This window comes from Lathyrus oleraceus, chromosome 5 (genome assembly GCF_024323335.1).
Source record: "Lathyrus oleraceus cultivar Zhongwan6 chromosome 5, CAAS_Psat_ZW6_1.0, whole genome shotgun sequence".
Taxonomy (NCBI): Eukaryota; Viridiplantae; Streptophyta; class Magnoliopsida; order Fabales; family Fabaceae; genus Lathyrus; species Lathyrus oleraceus.
Genome location: NC_066583.1, coordinates 143041594 through 143067728, shown reverse-complemented (window position 1 = coordinate 143067728; position 26135 = coordinate 143041594). Strand labels below are relative to the sequence as shown.

At 32.5% G+C, this 26135-nt stretch overlaps 1 protein-coding gene and 3 pseudogenes across 1 annotated transcript; 1 reads left to right on the top strand and 3 right to left on the bottom strand.

Annotated features, from left to right (window-relative positions):
- Positions 1–8966: 8966 nt before the first annotated feature.
- On the bottom strand, positions 8967–12899 carry LOC127078764 (protein FRIGIDA). The gene is made up of 3 exons (XM_051019199.1): positions 11754–12899; positions 10105–10277; positions 8967–9962 (listed from the first exon to the last, which is right to left on the bottom strand). Exons 1-3 carry the CDS (start codon positions 12652–12654, stop codon positions 9231–9233), a joined length of 1806 nt encoding a protein of 601 aa, XP_050875156.1. The 5' UTR covers positions 12655–12899; the 3' UTR covers positions 8967–9230.
- Positions 12900–13760: 861 nt separating this feature from the next.
- Positions 13761–14237, top strand: LOC127079303 (cytochrome b6-f complex subunit 4-like; annotated as a pseudogene).
- Positions 14238–14888: 651 nt separating this feature from the next.
- On the bottom strand, positions 14889–15406 carry LOC127079302 (DNA-directed RNA polymerase subunit alpha-like; annotated as a pseudogene).
- Positions 15407–17606: 2200 nt separating this feature from the next.
- LOC127078763 (photosystem II CP47 reaction center protein-like) lies at positions 17607–18424 on the bottom strand (annotated as a pseudogene).
- Between the last annotated feature and the right edge of the window lie 7711 nt (positions 18425–26135).

Here is a 26135-nt window from a genome sequence, read left to right as displayed (position 1 = left end):
TAAATGTGTTTTAACCTTTTTACAATTTAATGGTAGTAAAAATCTAGAGTGTTACTTGAATCTCAAGTTAGAAGTCTTAAATCAAGGTTTTTGGAAGTCTTAATTTGAATCAGACATATTTTGATTTGAATCATGAACTTACTTGGAAGTAAAGAGTTTGCATCTGCTAGTCTGATTCGAATCAGAGAAGTTTGCTACTCGAATCAAAATACTTCCGGACTCAAATCTTAGGATTGACGATTCGAATCAAAGTCATCCAAATTTATTTAAAACTAAGTGTGATTCGAATCACACATTGCTTGAATCGAATCACACACCCAAGCTTGATTCAAATAATTAGAAATAACTCATGACTTGACTCAATTCATATTGTTCATTTTCCATATTTTTATGCCTTACCTCTAGCACCTATTTAAACCCTTTTGTTTTCTCTTTTAAGGAATATTTAACGATGTCAGTCAATGACATTTGTTGATCACAATTGAGAGAAACTCCTTGATAATATTTTTAATGTTTCTATTTTGAAAACCTAGAAAAATCATCTAAACCTAATATTTTCTTTGTCAATTGAAAGAAACCATGAAAAATATTTCTTCATTCACCAACAAACTATCTTTAAAATTCAATCTTGTGAGAAATCTCCTAGAATATTGAGAGTGTGAGAATTATACAATTGTTTTTGTGAGATTATTTATATAATATTCATCATATTCAACATTATACCAAGAAATCATTATTATAGGTCTCAACTCTAAAGATTGAGTGTGAGAGGTAGAGTGAGGCACATTAGGGAATCTAATGTTTTGTGTGTGAAGTTTTGTTGTTTGTATCAGGATAAAGAATCATTTTTTGTTCATCGTTGATTGGTTCTTATTAAGCAAGACAATATTTTTCTTCATACTCCAAGGAAGACTTTGGTGGATCCGAGTAAAGCTTTTCGCAAAACAAAGTTGGGAGTCATCCTTATTCAGTGATAGAACAATCACTCAGACAAGTATTCATCAGATTTGAGTAAAGGATGTGGCAAAATTGAAGTTTGGAGCAGGTCATTGGGTCTATCAAGTTTTGTGGATCAAGTTCATTGAAGATATAGAATGTTAGCAGTTGAGTAATCTGCATCAACGGAGGGGCTATTACTTTAGAACTGCGTTGGCTAAAACATTAGGTTGTTTGTGTTTGGTTTGGTAATTATTTGTTTTAACAAAATACTTGTATCTTTAACCTTAATAATAGTGGAAGGAATAATCATTTCTAATGGTGAAAATCATCGAAGAATGGAGTAGGCATGGCGAGTATAATCATCATTTTCTTTCTAGAGAACACCCTCTGCCTATGTAACCTTAAAGGAAGAAGAAGTCATGGTTTCCTAGACTTCTCCCAATTCTTTATCAGCTTTAAAAGAAGTTTGGATCTCCCCTAAGTTGTTCTCCTTCTCTTCTAGTGACCTCTCCAAGAGGGTGACCTCCTAAGCAAGTTTGTAAGAAACACCATTTCCCTCTATGTTCTTTTTAAGACCAGTAAGTTGTTCTTGGAGCTTATTATGCTCATAAAGGATAATGTCATATTGACCCTTTAGAAGCTCCCTCTCATTCACAATATTTTTTTATTCCAACATTTTGCCTTGACCAAAAAATGTTATAGACATAAAAGGGGCACCCTAGTTGATGACACTTTGTCATTGCATGTTTTCGGTCAAAGAAACTGATCAAAACAAGTTGAAAAGGAGCAAAAATGAAGAATAAATGCCAAAGAAAGAGGTAAAAATGACTAAATATGGAGAAATAAGGGCTTAGTAAAAATCAAGTGAAAATGGGGGCAAAAAGCGTGCAAACACTGGAATAATCACGTAGGCCATCGTGCAGCATCGCGTGCGTGATTTAAAAGTAAAGTCAGCATCACACATGCAATGCAGGTTATCACGCACACGATGGCCATTTTTCTAGACTTTTTCTGACGCGTTTTGATCTAGTATGAAGGCTTTAAAAGGGGAAGTCAGTACTTTTTCAAGGGTTCTGAATTCTACACGGGAAAACAAGGATTTGCAGCATCATAAGTGATTTTGGGAAAGCATTTGAAGCCATTGAAGGTCAAATCTTCAAGAGATTTCTTTTGCAACCTTCTTATTTGTTTATGGTATTGTAATTTGCACTATGAGTAGCTAATTCTCTTTAGGTTAGATTGTGTTTGATGAACCTATTTTGATATTGTTGGTAGAGCTGTCAAAATGGGTTACCCGACCCTAAATGGGCCTCGGGATTTGTAGGGCTGGGTCAAAAAAGCCCTGTTGTAATATGGGCTCGAAAATTACTACCTGAGCCTAACTCTAGATGGGCTTCGAACTACCCAGTCCTAAACGGGCTTTTTTTAAATAAAAAATAAAAATAAAAATCCCATAATATTTATTATAAATGAAATTAAAAGTTATATTATTTTAAACATAATACATTTTTAAGTACTATATTATCTTTTATAAATACGATAGTGTCTTTTTAAATACAACACATGTCTAAACTGTATACAATAATACTCGAATATTTAACATAATAGAAACTAATAGAATATGAAGAAAGAGTGTTGATTATATTAATGTATAAGACTTAAAAGAGAAATATTTAATAGAATAGATATAAAATTTAGTGAGGTGAGAATAATCAATGTGTTATTTGGAGTAAGACAATATAAGTATTAATATTTTTATTTTAGATTTATAGTTACGCGGGCCTAACGAGCTATCCACGTCCCATACGGGCTAGCCCTAATGGGTAGCGGAATTTTTAGGGTTGGGCTAAAAAAGTCCTGAAAAATATGAACTCCAATATTAAGGCTCAAGCCCTATAACTTTTCGGGTCGGGCGGACCGGTCCATATGGGCTAGCCCATTTTGACAACTCTAATTGTTGGGACATATGTTTGATTTGATATTGCATGAGTATTTGATTTATAATTCTATTGAATTTCACCTTGTTTTTAATGCTTTTTATGTGAGATACTCTTTTAATCTGATTTTGGACACATAGGGAATACTGACCATTAGTCTATGTGTAGGACCTAGGGTAATTGTTCTGCTTACGCTGATGGACTAGGGATAAGAAACTCTGAGTAGTGGCTTAGGAATTAACATTCCTTTGCATTGCCTAATTTTTCTTACGCTGGTGGACTAGGGATAGAAAACTCTGAGTATAGATCAATGAGCTTTACACCAAGGAATTTGGTATAACAGTTTTGTTAATTTGTTGTGGGATTATAGGGACGATACCATTCATGTAATGCATCGAACATCAACCATAGAAAAATAGGGAATTCTATACACAACCTGACCACTTTCGGACTATTTTCATAACACCTTATTTTCTTTTTTCAATTAAAGTCGACCCCCCCCCCCCCCACACACACACACAAATTTACTATTTTCTACGCATTACACAATATTGTCTTATTAAATAGCAGTCCTTGTGGATTTGATTTTTTTATTACTGCGACATTATCGATACACTTTTCGAGAAGTCACCACTAGTACATATGGAATGCCATTTCTATCATCAATTCCAACTTGGTCGTATAAAATAGATTATGGATATAAGCACAGTCTTCTTTCGCGAAGCAGGATTGGACTTCCTCGGCTGTGTGAGGTCATTGGGTCATGATGGTCGCCCATAGTAACTTTCGCATAAATGGGTTGCGAAGGTTTAAACTTGTTTGCAAAATTTTCCTCGGGAGATGGACCCTTGTCACGATCCCTCGGTCCTTGGACAATTCATGTAATTTTTTACTCCAACCTTCTGAAGACGAATTCCCTTGGTCCAACCTATTTTCTTATCTACTTTACGCCAATTATGTATGTCGAACAAGCAGGGAATTATCCCCCTCTTGGGTTGCTTTCATTGCTATCTCAACTAGGTTTGAACTGTATATTGAGAAGGAGACAGAGGTGTATTCTTCACTGCTTGAGCCTTCTTCCTCTTAAAGATGTCACGAACCAACCTTGTGTTATCTGCAAGATGAATTGAAGAAGACAATAAGAATTAATACTAAAAAAGAACATTTAAGAAAAATTGAAAGACAAGTTCTCCCATCTCACCAAAAATATTTTCTCTCTCTTGAACACTAGTTGTTTCTATAATCAAATGGTATTAATATATCACCTCTTATACTAAGTAGGCATCTGAGAGACCAGTTATGTTCTCGTAAACTAGGTTATCTCGAAAAGTGACTAAATACTCCTTCAATATTCCTTCCTCCAGGGTAAGAGAGTCAGAGGAAAATGCATACTTTTTTTTAGACTAGAATAAGTGGTCCCAAAACCATCATTTTCAAATTTTGTTTCCACATTTGGACGACTCTGAACAATAGGGTATGAAAGGGAAGGGTTGTCTTTAGGAAGAACACAAAAGGTAGAATGAGCTTCTTGACTTTGGGGAGTGACCAGGAAGTAATGGTTATTTAAACTCTTCCAGCTATCAAGGTAAACATCAAACACCTTCTTGGAATGGTGAAGCAAGAGAAACCCTTGCCCCTGCTCCTGTCTCACATAAGTACGTGTTACATGGAAGATGTTTAAAAATAATTTCAAAGTTGATACTCTACCCCAGTACTCACACCAATACTTGAACACCTTAACAACAATTCGCGCTACCTGGTGTATTTGGGATGAAGTGATTCTCAAATGGTGCAATACTTCCACGTCAAAGTTTTTGAAACAATAAGGTTTGCAAGGGTTTGTGGGACAACCAAAGAAGTGGCATTTAATTTTTATGGATCTTCTACCCCGACGTGAGATTAATCATCGCTTATAATATCATCACTAGGTATCTCTTAGTGTTTGCATATTCATCTCATGTGTTGGCCATTACTAAAAGGAAAACTAAAAAGCAACAACAGTAAACAATAAGGATATAAATGTTACTGGGGAAACTGAAAGTATGGGAAGAAAACTACAGTGAAGGGTCACTCTTAAGCGTGAACGTCCAATGGGTTTGTGAAAACCAAAGAGAGAAACATATAGACAAAGCAATACACCGCCATAACTTAGGGATAAATAGTTAAAGTTAGCAAGATAAAAGATGAAAGAAATAATTTACGCAGAAAGGGGTAACACGGTTTGAAAGGATAAATAACCCTTATATAGTAGAGTGAGGTAGATAAATCGATGATTCAGAATGAAGGAATATAGTCATACGAAAATAAATTATTTAATTGACCTTGAGATCATAACGATAATTAAGTGCACTTGAACATCCTAAACGGGAATGCCACACCCTACCACAAGGACCTAAGGCCAGGTGTAAAAGCAACCTTGTAAAGATGTTTAGATGACAAGACTGGAATTTAATGCACTCAAATCCTAAGATTACTCACTCCGACTCTCCAAATCTTTTCCACTACAAATATTGGATCTATACTTGATCCACTCCACGAGCTGATATTCACTGCTAGATATGATTTAACAGATTACCGCATTGTACGCCAGAAAACTTGGGGCGGTTTTAACCGCCTCTCATGTATAATGTGTTCCACGACAGATCTGGAGGTAAGTTTTTTCAATAACTTATTTTTATTACTTTGACTCATTGGCCGACTTAGGCGTTGAAGTGCTAACTTTGCAAGCGCCCTTTATTTCGTCGTTTCGAAGAGCTTTTTCACAGCCAAAGTTAGATTCACGATCTCATATCCACCATTTCTTGTTTCTTGAATGGAACAATGTTCTAGTATTCAAATGATAATTTCTTAACCTCTTTATAAACACTATAGATAAATTTTGATGAGATTGTGCGGAAGTGAAGTAAGTTTGCACAATAATTAATAGACTAGTTGTTTGAAACTCCAATTGATTATCATTTAGATAAAAGTGATTTTTAGTATGATTTTTTTTAATGATGATACGTTTTATTTATTTTTCAAAAGTAATTTGATATAATGTTTGAAGCTTAAGTTACAAATTTTCAAAAAATATTTATTGTTTTAAGGACCAAAAAAACATATTAATTTTGAGGTGTTGATGACTCATTGTCAAAGGTGATTTTTAGAGTCTTTTAAGTTCATTACTTAATTTTTTTTTCAATTTAATATTTTTATACTAAATTTTGTTTCTCGATCATAGGTATAGCTAAGTCCTCTTTATTAAAAATTAGTATATCTTATATGAATATTTTTAGTTTTGATTTGATCTTGATTATTTGAAGGATTAAATATACATTATTCTCTCCAATTTGAGCGAATTTTTGTTTATCTTTTTATAATTATTTTTTAGATTTATCCATTATAATATAAACAGTATTTTGTTTTGTCCTTTTAGTTAAAGTTTTGCAATGAATCTTATTTTTGCTGACCGTGATCAATTTAAGTGGTATTTTAAAAATAAAAAAAAATCCATGTGGTTTTTTAATTAGAGGGGAAATGGGTAAATCGAAACTCGCTCACATTGCATGGATATATATATATATATATATATATATATATATATATATATATATATATATATATATATATATATATATATATATATATATATATATATATATATATATGAATCAGGATCAAATGACATCAAAGTGTCAAACTTAGTAACATGATACCTCTGATAACTCTTCATCCTATTTTCGCATAACAAAATTCATTATTTGATTGAAAACTATCATCATATAGATCAAGCCTATGAAATTTTACATCAATCAAAAATCATTTAATATGTTAAAGAGAATGATAAAAATTAACGGTTTTCATACAATTTTGTAACACATTAGTTTTTATGTATCTCGTTGACATGTCAAATGATTTCCGATTGATATTAAATTTTTTAGACATGATCTATATGATAATAACTTTTAATCCAACGGTGAAATTTGTTATACGAATATGCAGTAAAGAGTTATCGGAAGTGTCATGTTATTAAGTTTAACACATTGGTGTCATTTGATCCCGATTGATATATATATATATATATATATATATATATATATATATATATATATATATATATATATATATATATATTGCTTTGGATATTAAAAGATTGAAAAAAATAGAAAAAATTGTCCCAATGAGTTTTGAACCTAGGACCATAGTCCTCCCCTTGTAGCAGCACCTTATCACTAGGCCACATGATTCCATCTAACAAGACATCCCACGACCAGTCCCTGCGATTCCATCTGAGGGTATTGATAGATGGTTTGTTAGTTCGTTTTGATTTTTATCTATGCGAGTAAAGATCATGTAGTGAAGCTTCAGTTCCATGCGGAGTGTGTGGATGGGTACCTTGTTGTATCACACTCTCGTATCATCCACATAGGGAACATGAAGGTGATGATGGACCCTGTGGGACCCTCTGATAATGTGTCGCCGCCTCCAGCACCTCCCCATCGTGTAGAAGACACTCAACGCATGTAAATGATAGATATCATTATGATAACCTCATGAGTTTGGTGAACTCAGATGGCGAGGTTTATATTTTGGCATCACAGGCAACACACCTAGCCCGTGGGAAACCTATTTACATATTATTATCCTTTTTGTATTATTTGTATATTGTATAGTATTACTTAGACATTTAAACATCATTATTTATTAGATAACATTTTGGCACTTCCATTGATGCAAGATGGACATAACTTAACATTTGACAAACGATTACATAAATTAGACATATGATTACATAACTTAACAAAACAATAATAAATAAGAAAATCTAAACACTACCATATGATTCTGGACGTTTCAACATCTTGATTTTATCGTCGATTGATCTGGTCATTTTCGCATCAAACTCGTTGGGTCCCTTAGTTAGTCTACGGTGATATGTTCTCCACATAACTTTCAAATCTTCATTATCTTCAACTCAATAAGATCATATTTCACACTTCCATCTGTATCAATCCAGTCTACACAAATTTTGATCTTACTTACCTTTTTGTTCTCGGTGTCAGACAACACATTATTCAACTTGGATCTTAGAAGGGCAAGACATGTCGTGTTCTCCTACATTTTTGCCTTAAACAAAAACTTGGCATTATAAGATGTTTTTCTTAACAACACATAATCTCTATTTATACAATTTTGGATTCATTCTGAACCACACAAAACAGTTGGTGCAATCATAGTCAAACAAAAATATTGGCAAAATCTTAACCCTTATATATATATATATATATATATATATATATATATATATATATATATATATATATATATATATATATATATATATATATATATATATATATATATATATATATATATATATATATATATGAGGAAAAACTTAACAAATTGAAGCAGTTGATTTAGTGGTAAGACTGCTGCCAAAGAAAGACCATGGTTGAAGTAGTTGAACGGATTTTCATTTACCTCTGTAACTATAAAATTCTAAATAAATTATTTTAAAAAAAAACAAATTAAGAAAAAACATAATATTTATATTACAAAGGGAGAACTAAAAGAAAATTAGAGATAAATCAAAAGCCTTTTGTTTATTATTTATTATTTACTTTCTTCATTGTCATAAATCAATTATAATCCTTTAAAAACACAATCCTCTAATTCAACAAATACTTTTTATCATCTCTAATTCAACACCTATCTTTACTCTGACCCATTTTTATTATAAATCGTTTTAAATTAAATTTTTACACGTATTAAAACGTAATTATTATTGTATAGAAAAGGAAAAATTATAAATAAGTTCACAAAATTGTCTTTTATTAATAATAATAAAAAAGATAATTTAAAAAAATTAAAAATTAAATAATAAATACTTAAAATATAATAGAGAAAATAACATTAATTATTAAAACAACTTATAATTTTGAGAAACCATTTTTTCCCGAAGCTGACTTATAATAAAAAATAGAATAACAAATAGAGGGAGTATTATGCTTAAGTTGAAATCATCATGTTACAATATTTAACTTTGATGTCTTAGGTAATCATAAAATACCTAACAACCAAACTAAATTCAACCACTTGAGGAACTCATTAAGTGAAATGCCATGCTATAATTCCTTCCGTATCATATGCAGATTTAACGAGATGTTTATATGAGTTCAATCCTACAACAATTTAATTTAAATGATACAGCTAAAAACTGCTGACCAAGTTAGTTATCTGCATGTGTCAATCCTATGTCTACTCTAATAAAAATCAACAACAAAAAATCCAAGCTGACTATCGTTTGGGATGAAGTTTGCTTCCAGCTTATCAAAATACAGAAGCCACTGGAGAATTGCTGCACCGGAATGACTACAAATCAAATACAGAATCAGCAAAACTATACAAATCAGAGCCTCCCCCGCGACTAGGAGCACCAATAGAGTGATGATCTGGCAAACTTGGATAACCTTCTGCAGATACTCTCCCATATAAATGATTTGCTCGTGCCGATGAAGGCTGTCCTGCAAAACTCTGATCGACTGACCTATTGTAAGATAATACCCCTTCATCTATACTATGCAATCTACTATACAGAGAGCTGTTGATATTCGGCATTGCCCCAACATTGTCGATTGACACTCCCCTTCCAATATAACCTTCTGGCAACGACCCTGAAACAGATCCAAATTGTGCAGATGCTGCAATGGAATAGGGATTTGGGTAGCCATAGGATCTACCCTCCAGATAATGTGCAGTTAATGAAGTATCATATGAGCTATTACCATCAATAAGACTAGCAATCCTTTGCCCTTGCAAGGTAGTTACTGAAGGTGATGCCATAAAAGGATCTCTCACATCGTACCTTGTTCGTTTTGTGTCTGGGCCTTTCACTTTCTTTGAAGTACTGCTTTTATCCAATTTTCTCTTGGGCGGTGAATTGTCTTCAAATTTTTTGGCGACATCACTAATATCTTTCTCCAGTTGGAGAATTGTATCCTTAAGTTTCCACTCTGGAAGAAGTTTTGCAATGTCAACCTTGAAACCTTCCAAACAGTTGATTACAGATTTCAAAGCAGTCAAGTATTTTTCGTTTGTTTTCTTCTGTCAAAGATCGATATATAAAAAATATCAACAAACCTAATAATGAAGCATAACCAACCAACAACCAATTTAATCCCACTAAGTAGAGTCGGCTAATGAAGCATAACAAATAAACAATTTTAGCTTCTCAATTAGAACATACCAGCAAACTAGGATCATCACGTGCTTCTTTTGCTTTCTTCCAAGTTTCACTAGACTTATGTAGAAATGAAGTTAGTACTGTCCGGGGAGAAAATTTCTCTTCAAACCCAAAGGTATAAGCCAATTCAATAGCTTCAACAACTTTGTCCTTTTTCATCATTCCCTCTGTAATATCTGTAGCCAAAATAAATAATCGGCGGGATTGAGAAAAAGTTATGTTTCAAAATATGAGAAAGCAACAGGAATTCAAACAAAACATTGTGTGATAGGATACACAAGAATAAATAGGAATGGGGTCATAGTCAGATGGATGCCAGTTCACTTAGTAACAGTTATAACCTATCTAGGGGAGGGTAGTCAGGTAAAAGAGTTTGAATAGCATGAGGGAAATTTGATTCGTGAACTGACCAAATGATCATATGTGAAAGGGAAATTTTGGGTGGAATATTTTTTCATTGGCCCTTTGTTTTTAATTCAATAAGCCTTTTTTCATTCCTTTCTCTAAACCCCTATCTTACTCTGAAAATTCCCAAGTCAGAACCTGTTTCCCGAGTTCCTTATGGTGTGCCCAATCGACGAGAGATGATATTATTATTGGGAGGGATAAAATAAGAGTAGATTGAAAAAAACCTTTTAATTTTTTATGAATGTGGATATGTAAAAGGTGGAGGGCAATTTTTTTCGATTCAATTTTAAGCAAAAGTTTTGTTGTACCAAGTGTCAACATTGACCTTAAAACAAATGGTTGCAAGACTCTGACAAATGGTTAGTAGCGTGTGTAGTTTGCGGCCAAAATTTGCACTAGAGCCGAGATAACAAGTGTAGGCACCACGTCGTCATGCACGAAAACGAACAACAATATATGCTTACGACAAGAAAGGCAAAATATGGTAAAGGCATTAGCAGAACTACACTAGCTAAATCTGAAGGAGACAAATCAAAAGAGAGAATGTGTTCAGCCACACACAGTAAAACCTTCAATTAAGATACTGAATAGACTCTAAACCATAAACTGCATAAGCATGCAATTGCTTCATAAATATAAAATGGAAATGCCTAGGGTATTGTGTGGTTATATTACTCACCAAATGATTGAAGCAACACATCCTTAAAAAGTTCATTTAAATGGGGAAATTGAGATGTCCATGTTTGTTTTAGATTAAGTTATCATAATATAACTATGTAAACCAGTCTAGAAAAATACAACAGTATGCTATACACAGGGATCTGCACCAACTGATCTTAAAATATAGTTATAAAAGAGTCTGACAAATGGTTGGTGGGGAGTGAATTTATAGCTAAAATTTGCACTGACTCGGAGATAACAGGTGGCATTCATACCAAGGAGGCATCATATCATATCATATATGTAACTATTAAAGGCATGTCAGCATCATTCAAAATTGAATAATAGTTATAGTATCACAAAATTCCTCCTTAGACTTATTTCAAGCCCTGATCTTCATAAGTTGCAATCAGAGTCTCATTCAGTATGAGATAATTCTTAAAATAAGAAAGACTGAACAAAATGGATTCCATTTTATATATGCTAATTTAAACGGTAATGAAAGTCTAAAGTGAAACTAACAAGCATAACCATGAGTATTATTATTATGATATCTGAGATTCCAAAATGCTGTATATACATACCAGAAACTCTGCCAAAAAGGACCTTAGATTTGCGAAGAGCATGCGAGATTTCCGCAGGTTTGCTCAAATGAACCAAGTTAGCTATATCCTCATTCCTAAAAATACCAGGAATCCCAAAGCACGCAAGGAAAAGAATCAAACCCCGTGCATCCATTTCACTGGCAGCACCCACACCACCTTCAGAAATGAGTCTCTTCCTCCACGCAACAGCTGCAGCTGCAGCTTCTTCCTTCAGTGAAAGTTCCATTTCTGCTTCACTCGCAACACAACCAGATATCAGATAGTATTCCAAAACCAAAACCGAAGTTTGCCTTGCAGTAATCATAGGTGAGTTTACGGTATAGGCTTTGCTTCCCTGAAGGTAAAATCTTCCAATACATTCAAACACCAATTTTGCCGGTTCCTGCGCAGTTTTCAGAGCAGCGGGGATTTGTTCCTTGAGCAACGCTGTTTCAAAGAGATGCGTGAGTATATACCTACGCAAACCACGGCTATTCATCGTTTTGCAAAGCAAGAGAAACTCATCGCCCTTTTCAATTTCTTCCTTTTTGTCCTCTTCTTTTGCTCTTTCCTCTTCTGGCTCTTCTTCTGGTTGTTGTTGATGTTGTTGTTGTTCGGCTACTTTGTCATCGGTTTTTGATTCCAATTTCGATTCCGGTTGAACAATGACTACCTTTGCGGTGGTGGTGGCTAGGGCTTCGAGTTCACTGGTCCTTGTGGAGATGGCGTGTTCGATGAAATCAAGATGATTTTGCAGTTCATCATACCTGTTCTTGAAAGCTTGTATAAAAATCGACAAGTCGTTGAGTTTGTTCACGGATTGCGCTATTGTGGTGCCGGTGTCGTGTTGGTTTTCCGGCGGAAATGGATCATCGGAGACATTGGAGTTTGTAATTTCCATAGTGATATACTCTAATCTAATCTGGTGTGGCTGTTGATAAAAAATCGAATGAAACGGAACCCTAAAAATTGACTTGAAGAGAGAAATACATGTTGTCACACACTCTACTCGGCAGTACCAACATGATCACGATCAAAAGTGCCTCCCTCGGAAGGTTAAAACGGAAATGTAAGGGTTAAATGTTTTGGGCCCATTGATAAACTTTTTTTTTTAATCTTAGTATCCGGCTTCTGTTTTTACCCACTAATTCAAGAAGATGAATCTTACCGGATAGGCAAACGTCTTTTTGATTTGTTATATAGCATAGGGTACTATTTCCAATTTTTCATTTTTTTTTACCTTTCTAAAGAAATACAAAAAAATATAGATTAGTAAAGAATCCAATAATCAGTTTTTTTTTTTTAAGAATATTTTTTAAATTTTAAAGACTATGATCCGTTGCTCTCTTATGTCGTCTAATTTTTTATTCCACAATCACAAAGTTTCCTTTTTTTCTTTTCAAATAAGTAAAAAAACAGAGGCTTTAATAGATAAGATAAAATTGTAAATACTCTTTTTTCCTACTACTCTTTTGATATATTCAAATTGTTTTGAAAAAAAAATTATTTTTGCATATCGAACTCAGAGTGCCATATTTTTTTTTACTTCATATTGGCGTAGGCATATTCTTCTTTTTTTCTACAAATAAGAATCATTGGCGCCAAGCGTGAGGAAATGCTAGACGTTTGGTAATTTCGCCTCCTAGCAAAATCAAAGATGTCATTGAAGCGGCTAATCCTACGCATATTGTTTGTTGTCCGTACTTCTGTTTCTATAAATTGCATAATATCAAAAATGGCCATTCCAGATAGAACCTCCTTGTCTGGAGAATTTATAAACAGATATAAGTTTTTGTACTTGTTCTCTAAACTGAGATATATCATCATACCACAAACTTGATTTGATATTTCACTCTCAACCTCTTGACCTAAAAAAAGTAGTCTGGCGAAAAAAAGTTGATGGTATAAGTTAATCCAAGAAGTTTCATCATCGCCAGAAACTTTAAAGCCTATATTTGGAACACCTATTGGCATAAAAAAATAATCAAGTTGGTGAAGGAAGTATGACTACTTTACCAACTTGACTTGACTGATCCTGTATTAAGAGCTAAATTGGCCAAAGGGATTGATCATAATTATTATGGCGAACCCGCATGGCCTAACGATCTTTTATATATTTTTCAAGTAGTTATTCTGGGGACTATTGCATATAACGCAGGCTTAGCAGTTCTCGAACCATCAATGATTGAGGAACCCTCAGATCCGTTTGCAACTCCTTTGGAAATATTACCCGAATGATATTTCTTTCTCGTGTTTCAAATAATTCCTACCATACATAATAAATTATTGGGCGTTCTTTTAATGATTTAAGTACATGCGGAATTATTAACAGAACCTTTTTTGGAGAATGTTAATAAGTTCCAAAACCCATTTCGGCGTCCAGTAGTAATAACCGTCTTTTTGATTGGTACCGTTGTGGCTCTTTGGTTGGATATTGGAGCAACATTACCTATTGAAAAATCCCTAACGTTAGGTCTTTTTTAAATTGATTCTATTGTCAAATAGAATATCATGACAAGTGTATTGTGTATCTAGGGAAAATTCACTTTGAAATGACTAATCCCTAGATACATCTATTTCATTTTAGACCTACTTTAAATAGATTGATTTGTGCAAGATTCAAAAAAATCCAATGGATTTAAAATTTATACAAAATGATTTTTGATTTGTAAAATGTTTAATATAAATTTTAAATCTTCTACTCGAAAATGTTCAATTTTCATAAGGTATTCTTGACTCTTATTCAAAAGTTCAAATATTGTATGTATATTGGACTTTTTAAGATAATTATATATCCGGGGAGGCAATTCTAATTGGTCAATAAAAATGGATTTCGATGTAATTTCTTTTTATTTTTCCTTAGTTCATCCTTAACGAATTTATCATGATCATGAAAAGTAAAAAGGGGCAAAGTCATTTTGTGTTGATTATTTTCGAATTTTAAGTTTTCTTCTTCTGCATGTAAAAAAGGAATAAATCAATCAATCGAATTCTGGGAGGCTTCATAAAGTGATTCCTTAGGAGTTAAACTTTCATTTGTCCATATTTCTAGAAATAATATCTCTTGCTTTTGATTTCCATTCACATAAGAATGAATAATATGATTTGCATTTCTAATAGGCATGAATACAACATCTAAAAGTATAACTTCCATCTTGAATCTTGTTTAGTGTTTTTATATGATGTCCTCGCTTTCTCTCAATTTGTAATTCAATACACAAATTAATAGGTTATGTTAGGTTAGTTATATGTTGTGTATTATCAGTGACTTCCACTGAAGGTGGTAAAATGATGTCTTGAGCAGTTACATATCCAGGACCTTTGAAACAAATAGACGCCTCCTGAGTTTCATACAGATTACTTCTTAATACAATTTCTTTCAAAATCATTAAAATTTCATGTATTGATTCTTGAATACCTACTATGGTAGAATATTCATGTGGTATTTTCTCATATTTTACACATGTGATACATGTTCCCTCTATTTCTCCGAGCAAAATTCTTCGCACTGTAATGCCTATTATATCTGCTTAACCTTTCATAAGTGGAGACAGAATAAAACGTCCATAATAAAGACGCTTACTATCTACCCTTGATTCAACACACTTCCACTGTAGTGTCTGAGTCGATACTTTTAGTTTTTCTTGAATCATAGTAATATATTTTTATGAAACTCTTGATTTAATTGTTTATTTCTCTTGAAATCTTTTTCTTTAAAGTTTATTGTTAGTTTTACACACGTCTTTTTTTAGGAGCCCTACATCCATTATGTGGTAGAGGGGTTACATCCCGTATAACCTTTAATAGTATCCCACTTCTATAAATAGTTATTAATGTTGCATCTCTTCCTAGACCTGGACCCTTTATCCTGACTTCTGCTCATTGCATGCCTTGCTCGACTAGTGTTTAAATAGCATTTCCCGCTGCGATTTGAGCGGCAAATGGTGTCCCCCTTCATGTACCCTTGAATCCACATGAATCGGCGAAGGATCAAGAAATCACCCAACCTCGTACATCTGTAACAGTCACAATGGTATTGTTGAAACTAGCTTGAATATAAATAACCCCCTTTGGTATTTTACGAGGATTCTTACGCGAACCAATACATCCAGTTTTCTATGAACCAGTTTTGGTATAGAATATCTGACGGGGGTAAAGCCATCTATCAAGATAAGATGACGTATCCATTATAATAAGTCATACACTCATATTCTGGAAATACATAAATAAAGAAGTTTCGCGGTCGAACTACCAAATAAATCAAAATGGAATGAGCTAAAAAGGAACGATCTAAATGGTAAACTTTACTTTTCTATTGAAAAGCTAGTTAGTTGGTTCTTGTGAATCGAATTCTCTAATTCATAGAAATTTGGTCCAGTAAAAGGGACGAATTATAAATCTCTAAAATAATATAGAGAAATACCGCAAACAGGGACATTGCAATCCTCATCAAAGGGGTAGTTCCCCACCCCGGAGCTACTTTACAATATTCTGAATTCAATTGTTTAATAAATCTCCTACAACAGTTCGTCTTGGACCAGATCTAGAACTACCCTCAACGGTATGTGTACCATAAGTCCTATTTTTTTATTGAGATCTATTGACTTTATATACCATTCCGCTGTAGATAAAAGGATCTTACCCTATAGATCCATTGTAGTCTTGATATTATAGAATCATGGAAACAACAACCCTAATTGTCATCTCTATATCCAGTTTAATTGTAAGTTTTATTGGATATGCCTTATATACTTCTTTTGGGCAACCCTGTCAACAACTAAGAGATCCATTCGAAGACCATCGGGACTAATTGAAGTAATGAGCCCCCAATATTACGATATTGGAGGCTCATTACTTCAATTAAGATAATTCAAAATTATTTCATGTTTTTAGTTGGAACTTTATGGGGGTCTCTAAAAAATAGCGAAAAAGTGATTCCTAAAGTCGAGACTATAAGGAATGTATAAACCAATGCTTCATAGATTTGATCGTGGTTTACAATTATAACTTTCATACCTCTTTTGGGGTGGAGAGATTAACTCCTGGATAAAGAAAAAGAAAGAACAATAGTAAAACAAAATGGAATGATTGAAATTAATATTTCTCTAGTTCCCTATATCAAATTCAAATAATAACAAAAAATTCGAATTGAAAAGGAACAAACATATTTCTATCAGACTCCCTGTTTTTTGTAGTAGGATCAACCAACTTTTGGAATGCTCCAAATTCTACTTGCGCATCCAAATTTGGATCAATACCAAAAAAAACATCCCTGAACAAGGTTCTAGCATCATGCCAAATGTTCCTGAAAAAGAAGAGCAGAGCAAATGAAGCATGTCCAAAAGTAAACCAACCCATTGAACTGCTACGGAAAACATCATTCGATTTTAAAGTAGCATGATCTAATTCAAAATCTTCACCCAATTGAGCACGTCGAGCATATTTTTTCACGGTAGCAGGATTACTATAACTGACTTCATTAAGTTCGCCACCATAGAATTCAACAATTACACCGACTTATTCGACATTATACTTCGATTCTGCCCTTTGAAAAGGAATATCTTCTCGAACAATTCCGTCTCCATCTACCAAAACAACCAGAAATGTTTCAAAAAAAGTAGGCATACGACGTACAAAAAGTTCATGCCCCTCTTTGTCTCTAAAGATAGGATGCCCTAACCAACCAACCGTTATTCCATCTCCATTGTCCATCGAGCCCACTCTAAATAAACCCCCATTTTCCGGATTATTACCGATGTAATCATAAAAAGCTAAACTTTCAGGAATTTTAGACCAAGCTTCTGATAAACTTTGATTTTCGACTAACCCACCACCAACTCTTCAATATATTTCTTACTGGAAGTATCCCTGATCCCATTGATAATGAGTAGGACCAAATAATTCAAGCAGGGTAGTTGCTGAACCATACCACATAATTCCAACAACAACAAAAGCTGTAAAAAATACAGCAGCGATACTACTGGAAAGGACGGTTTCAATATTTCCCATACACAATCCTTTGTATAAACGTTGAGGTGGACACACACTAAGATGGAAAAGACCCGCTAATATTTCCAATGTCCCTGCTGCAATATGATGGGAGGCTATTCCCCCGAGAACAAAAGGATCAAAACCGTCCACACCCCATGCGGGATTTACGGATTGTACCCTTCCTGTTCCAGGACCAAACAATCATGTTACATGAAAGGCGCCAAAACCAAAACACACACCCCTGCAAGAAATAAATGAATTCCAAATATTTTTGACAATTCCAAATAAGGTTTTCCAGTACGTTCATCACAAAAGATTTCTAGATTCCAATAGAACTGATGCCAAATAGCCACCAAAAAGCACAAGCCCGAAAACACAATATCTGCCACGACCACACCTTCGTAACTCCAAATACCTAGATTCGTTATAGTGCATCCTATAATATTACAACCACCCTAAGAATTGGTTATTCCTAAATGAGTCATGAAGGGTATAACGAACATACCCTGTCTCCACATTGGATCAAGAACAGGGTCAGAGGGATAAAAAACTGTTAATTCATATAGAGCCATCGAACCGGCCCAACCAGCAACCCGAGTTGTATGCATTATATGGACAGAAAGTAAACGGCCGGGATCATTTAATACAACAATATGAACACGATACCAAGGCAAACTCATGAAAATACCCCTTATATTAACAAAAAATAGACACTATGTAACTCTATTGCACTGTAAAAAACTACGTTATGGACCTCCCCTTTTTGTAAATTATCTCACATTAAAGAATTTATATTTGATCTAGTTTTTTTAGCAACAAAGGAACATTCTATTTGTAGGAAAGAAACATATCTATTCTATATCCGATAAGTAACAATATGCAATAGTGGTGGGGATTTACTTTTTTTTATATGTGTGTTTATATCGGTGAATGCAGACAATGGATACTAATATAAAAACAAAAAAAATCCTTTTTTCTTCAAAATTAAGATTTATTATTCTTATATTAGACACAAAAATTCTACGTACGGGTCTTTCTTGGTTGAATTACAAAGATAGAGCTTTTCATGTCATGAGTTGATGTTGATTTGGAATCACATGCTGGGTAGATGTCACGGATGATGAATTGATTTCTTACCTATGTAACTCTATTTTTCTTTTTGTTCGTCCGTAATAATTGATACATGAATCAACTATTTTCAATTGTATCTTTCAAGTGGTATTTTTTTCTTATTTTCCTATTTTTATCCATAAAAAAATGGAAACTTTGGAAAGTGCTTTATAAACATATGTATAGAAAGAATATATTTCATCTAATTTCCTTATGTCCATTGTAACCAATTATTTCGGTTTTCTACTAGCAATTTTAACTATAACCGCAAGTATTTTTATCAGTCTGAATAAGATACGACTTATTTGATTTTCAATTTTAAGATGAATTGGAAATTTTAGAATATTTTGGATATTCTCCTTATCATATTTCCAATTATTGGTTATTGAGATTCATGGTCAATATAAATTCATATTTAAGGATAGATATTATCCCCGCCTTTTATTTGAACTTTTGAAGGATTATAAAAAAAGGTATAATAATAGAGATTAATTGTTATACACTGTCAGTGTAAAAAGTTTTACACTGTCAATGCATCACAATCATTCGTCTGGATTACTTTTTAAATATTTAAAATAAAAGTCAAACCTTTTAAATAAATTAGTGGTTGTGATTAACTGACTGTGTAAAAAATCTTTACACTGTCAGTGTATATCAATTAAATTCATAATAATATTGATTTGTTATGTATCAATTTATATATATTTTTCTCATTAAGAAAAAATGAAGATTCCTTAATTCTTCTGGAATTTGTAGTTAACGGTTGCTATTTGTCCCAAAGAATTTACTTTTCTTTTGTGACTGAAAAGGTATACGTTAGTTTTTTTATATTCTAATCTATTTTTTTTGTATCATTTGGGTGGCATGGCCGAGTGGTAAGGAGGGGGTATGCAAATCCTTTTTCCCTAGTTCAAATTTAGGTATCGCCTGATCGACAAGATAATAAAAAAAATAACAATTCTATTTGATTTCCGGTTTAAGAAAAAAAACTCTTTTTTTTGGGTAATCCATAGTAAAAGAATTTACTATGGATTAAGCATAGGTCTTTGTATTCCTACCTATTAGTATGATTCATTATCTTACTACTTCTAAGTATATTTTATTATTTATTTATACTTCCAATTTTTCAATTCTACTCCAAATCTGATAAGAACTTACTAGATGTTCTAATTGAATATTTCGTCAATGGTGTTAGGACGGAATAAATCCTTTTTTGACTCTGAACCAGCGATTCCATTATTATTATAAGATATTATCCATTTTTTAGTGAAAACAAAAAAATAAACAAAAATAATACAAGAAAAATGACTAAACAATAAAAAAGAATTGATTCATATTGATATGGAATAGAGACTTGCTTCGGCTGCTTTAATGGTAATTTTTATATTTTCTCTTTCCCTTGTAGTATGGGGAAGAAGTGGATTCTAAAGGTAATAATAATAATTGAGTTAAGGCATCAAACTGTATCAATTGTTTTTTAGTTGGATTCTTCCGGTTTTTAACTATTTTATTAATACTAATTAATGAAATAAAATTTTATCTAGATTTAAAAATTCTAATGTATCTCAGTAGCGTAATATATTTCATGTATATATAATCTTGAAAAAAAACTATTTGAATCAAACAAATATTGAAATTGTTTGTCATCTTGATATCCCGGGAATCCACATAATTGAAAACGGATTATTATTTCAAACCTAATTATTTTGAATATTTCTATTCAATTTAATCAAATTAAGTTTTGGAATACTAAAAAGATTTTTATTTTTATTTATTAGTTACCGACCAGGATTCTAAAAAGAATCGAAAATCTAAAAATGAAAACAAGAAGAATAAAAGTTGCGTTGCTTTTTTATTATTTCAGATTGATTGAAACAAATACAAATAGAATAGATTTAAATGAAATATTCTATTTTTATCCTATGGTTGTAATAGACAATATAGTAGAAAGAAATAGATTTGATTTTTTTCCTATTATATGGATTTAATAGAATTTTGCTGGTTATAACCTTCTTTCATTTTATTTTAAAGAATTCAATTCATTAGTCGTCCAATAACATGTAACAAAAATAGCAATAGAGACATATCCAAGAATGACCATATTCATAATAACTTTCCTTTATTCATTATTCATTTAGTCTTCTTTTTTTTTATATTATCGGGCTGGGAGGTGGAGCACAACTTTACGCCAAAGCACAATCTAGTTGACAAACAACTGCGAACTTGCAATAATTGGCCAGAATAAAGAAAAAATCTACTATAGTAGTTTAATGTATAATCTGTACATGAATCAATTGCTTATTAATCATAAAATCATTTCACAAATAGCTATATTAAAGAGGAATTGTCTTTTTATTATTTCCAACAATATCATTCATTTTTTTAATAAAAATTCTCCAAAGACTGAACTCCAGGAAGGTGGTAGAATAAAAGAGATTTGTATGATAAAATAAAATTCATATGAATTATCAAAATAAATAATCAACCACGCTAAAAAAAAAATATTATTCTTTTCATCATCCATTATCGTTTTTCTTATAACGAAACAATCTCAATAGGATTATCAGATTTTTCGGGGGAAAATGACCAATCCGCATAAAATTGGAGTTTATATTCAATTAACCAAGTAACGTAAGTTCTAGTAATCGACTTTCTTTTTTCCTTTTTTTTTGCATTATTAACAAAAGATGATGAATTTACAAAAGGTAACAAAGATAAAGTACGAGCTTATTTTATAGCAATCGTAATCCATCGTTGTTGTTTTAAGGTCAATTTATTAACACGTCGCGATAAAAAATTTCCTTATCAACTGATAAATTTGAAAAGTAAACTCAAGTTTTTATAATCAATTTGATCCCCATATTTGATTAGGGGCGAACTCATACGGATTGATTGCTTCGATTTAACAAACAGTTGCTTAGATTTATCGATGGTTTGTTTACTCCTATACCGAAAATCTCATTTATTATAAAAAAGGATTTGTTTTAGTTATATTTTTTTTGTTTCCTAATATATTTGTTATATAAGAAAATCTATGATATATATATATATATATATATATATATATATATATATATATATATATATATATATATATATATATATATATATATATATATATATATATATATATATATATATATATATATATATATATAAAAGATAATTTCTCTTGGTATTTATATAATTCATTTTTATGTTATTTATATATATTTTTTCAATTTACCTCCTAAACATGACACATAAGTAATCAATTTTCTCTATTTCTTGATCTCTGTGTGAACTAGTTTAAAGTCAGAGCAAAACTCTGTATGGACTGAGAGGAGGACACTCTCAAGATTCAAGCACCCGCCACTAGATCAACCCGAGCATATCTTAACTCAAGTGTATGTTTGGATTGACATTAGGTGATGGAATTTAACGAAGTGGATGAGAAAGTAATCAAATTTTATTGCTTGAATTTGTAAATAATTAATCTAACAAAATGGAATATGATGAAAGTCATTATATTTTATTCTATTCGATTTTTTAGTTTTTATTTTGTTCAATTTGAAGTGTATGTAATGGAATGAACTAATTAATTATGTTTCATTCCGTCAAATTAACAAAAATACCCCAAATAATAGAATGAAATATCTTATTCATTGCACTTTATTCCCATCCATTCTATTATGTTATATTCTACTTATTAGAAGAGTATTATGAACTAGGTGAATCATATTTGGACTCTGACCACTCTCCGACCTCATAAAAAGCATGGGGATGCAAATGTGTTTTTAAGGTGAAGAAAATTTCGATGACACTGTGAATAAATACAAAGCTAAGCTTGTTGCCAAAAGGTATCATCAACAATTTGGTTTTGGTTTTAATGAGACGTTATCTCCAGTTATCAAGCCTACCATCATTCGAGTGATTCTTACTCTAGCATTGACCAACAATTGGGAATTGCAATAAGTTTATATAAATAATACTTTCCTTAATGACTTCTTATAAGAGGAATTTTATATGCCTAAACCACCAGGATTTGAGAAGGAAGATTCTTCACTAGTATGCAAATTGAATAAATCTTTATATGGTCTTAAGCAAGCCCCCAAGGTCTGGTACGAGAAGTTAACCCATATATTAGTTCATTTTGGCTTCATTCATATCAAATGTGACCACTCTCTCTATATTTACTCTCACCAAGGAATTACTCTATATGTGTTGATATGTGTAGATGATATTTTGATCACAATGATGCTCTTTAACTCTAGTTCACAAGCTCATTGATTCAATTCATGATACCTTTTCTCTTAAGAAACTAGGCACACCTGAATATTTCATAAGAATTGAAATAAAGCATTTATTCACTGGTAGTCTCCTTCTCACTCAACCAAAATACATTCCAGATCTTCTATACTGAGCCAACATGTGTAATACAAAAGATGTCACGACTCATATGCTATGTAATTGCAAACTCAACAAACATGGATCATATTTTCTCTCAGATCCTCACTTTTATTATTCCATGGTGGGAGCTCTTCAGTATGTGACACTCATGTGGCCAAATATTGCCTCCAGTGTCAATAAAGCCCTCAAATTCATGACATCTCCTTTGGAATCTCATTAGTCAACTATAATAGTCAACTATAAAGTAGATCTTGCGATATCTGAGTGGCACTATTAACCATGTTTTTTCCTGTTATCTTCAGCTCCTTCCTCTTGTAAGTTCTCTTTGTGAGCATATAGTGATTCATATTGGGCAAGTGATCCAGATGATCGTTTCTCTACATCTAAATCTCGTATATTCTTTGGCTCAAACCTAATGTCATGGAGTTCCAAGAAATAACTTGTTGCCAGATCAAGCACAAATGTTGAGTATCGTGCATTGGCGCACATGACATCTGATATACTTTTGTTATAGTCACTAGTTAGTGAACTTGTAATACCATTTCTCCCTCATATTCTTATGGGCGATAATCTTAGTGCAGTACTTTTGTCACATAATCATATTCTTCATTCAAGCACAAAGTACATTGAACGTGACATTCATTGTGTACGCTATTGAGTTATCTCCAAACACATGATAATGTAACAACCCCATTTTTGAATTGTTATTTTTTGTGTTTATTCGTGATTTAATTTAATTATTGTACGATAATTGAATTAATATGGTGTTAGGGGTGTGTGACCTTGAGGTGGGAGTGTGGAGAGTGATTAAAGATTGGTAGAGGTGGGATAGAATTATTAGAGTCTATTTTAATAATTAAATAATAGTAATTTAATTGAATTATTTAATTGAGATGGGAAAATAGAAGGTTTGGGACCAAAGTGTAAGTTATGAGAAATAGAAGAGAGGAAAGAGAAAGGATGTTAGTAAGTGAGAGGTGAGTTTGTAATTTCAACTAGATTAAACCTAATGATATAAATTAGGAACATAATCTAAGTTCAAGAATTTTATCAGTACATTGAAACTTTAAAAAAACTGACTAGAGGAAAAGGGAGAACTTGTATTTGGGAGAGAGGAGAACATTCCAATTAGTTCAGATTCAGATTGCTTACTAGGAATTGAGGTAAGAGGGAGAATGGATTCAATAATGGTATGTGCTAAAATTGAGGAGTCATTAACCTCCAATATGCTTTGTATGATTATGCATGTTCTGTTGGGTTTATATGTGAGGTTGACATTTGATAATCAATTGGTGTTGTAATCTATTTTTCATGATGAAATTCGTGTACATGAATGTATGGGATTTTCTGTTTTGATTTTGTTAATATGTTTTCACATTTAATGGGTTTTGAAGGTTTCAGATCATGATAAAAGTGAAGAATAATTGATGGTTATGCTTGATGATTGATAGATATAGGTTGTGTGATGTTAATATGTTGATTTCATGTTATTTTCGTATTGATTTGAGTACCTTTAGTGGAAAATCGAATTTCTGATGTGAACTCCATAGCATAAACTAATTTATGCATTCTGTAGGTCGGTGGCTGGCGCCATCACCATGACGTGCGCCATAGCCATGACGGGTAACCCGTCATGAAGCTCATGCTCAATTTTGGAGTCGGTCGTCACGCAGGTGACATGTTTGTGTTGTGATGTCCATGGTGGGCGTCATGCCCGTGACGGGTAACCCGCCATGAGCCTTAAGTAGGCGTAAATACTTGTTTTGATGGTATTAAGTGACAAATTTTGATTTTTCGAGTTTCGTGGATGTTTTAAGTATTGTTAAGTACTGCTTGGATGATGTTGGTATAATTTAACGGTTAAACATGATTTTAATTGAACTTATGAAGTATGTGATCGATGTTAGATATGTGCAGCATAAGTGATGATGTTGTGTTACTTGCTGTGAATTGTGATAATGATATGTTGATGTATGAGCATGATTTATGTTGAATGATGAGTATGTTATTATGGGATGATAGTTCGGGAGGGGAACTATTATTGATGGGTTAATGCTTGTTTTGTTTATTGTTGGGAGGAGACTTTAAACATTATGTTGTTGTTTCATTGATGTGTTGTGACATGCATTCATTATGTCATTGTTGTTGATGAAAAAGGAAAGTTACAATTTGAGCAAAGTGGATTGGTGACTTGTCTCGAATCTGAGCAGGAAGGATTCGGGGTTCGAGTAGGGTGAACTTGGTTCATGAGTGAACTAATTAATGATGATATCGCACCACATGCATATGAGTCTAGTTAAGGTTATGAGTCTCATTGCATACTTTAATGATGAACATGTGATTGTTTGTGTATGTTGATGGATTGGTGTGAGAATGTTGTTGTTTGACTATTGTTGAATGTGTAGATGTTTGAGTTGTACCTTACAGTTTATACCGTTAATTTATTGATGTTACTTCTCACCCCATTTGCTTTGATGTTGTCCACCATGGACATCTTACAGATACTCAGGAGTAGAGTTTGCTGCTGTGGGTGAAAAATAGTTCTTGGAGTTATTTTCATTAGTTATCATTTTTATTAGTAGTCGTCATGTTGTGATTCTATAATACTGGGGGAGAATGATGTTTTCATTTGATATTTCTCAAATGAAAAAGTTAATTATAATACTCAGAATGTGAGTATATATATCCTAACTAGGTTGTGCTGATTAAACATACTTAATTAGAGTTTGTTACAAATTCAATAGGACTATTTGGCTAGACAGTTCTAACATAGACTCTTTAATTAGACATATATCTTTATTCAATTATACTATATTAATTATTTTTAAGTATAATTAATCACCAAGTTTATTAATTTAATTTAATGTTTTACTTTATTCTTTAACTAAAAAG

Excerpts from the sequence above, each read along its gene's own strand:
- LOC127078764 (XM_051019199.1), bottom strand. The coding sequence starts at position 12,654 with ATGGAAATTACAAACTCCAATGTCTCCGATGATCCATTTCCGCCGGAA. Across the intron at positions 10,278-11,753 it reads CCTTTTTGGCAGAGTTTCTG|ATATTACAGAGGGAATGATG; the intron begins GTATGTATATAC and ends TTTTGGCTACAG. Across the intron at positions 9,963-10,104 it reads GTGATGATCCTAGTTTGCTG|AAGAAAACAAACGAAAAATA; the intron begins GTATGTTCTAAT and ends GATCTTTGACAG.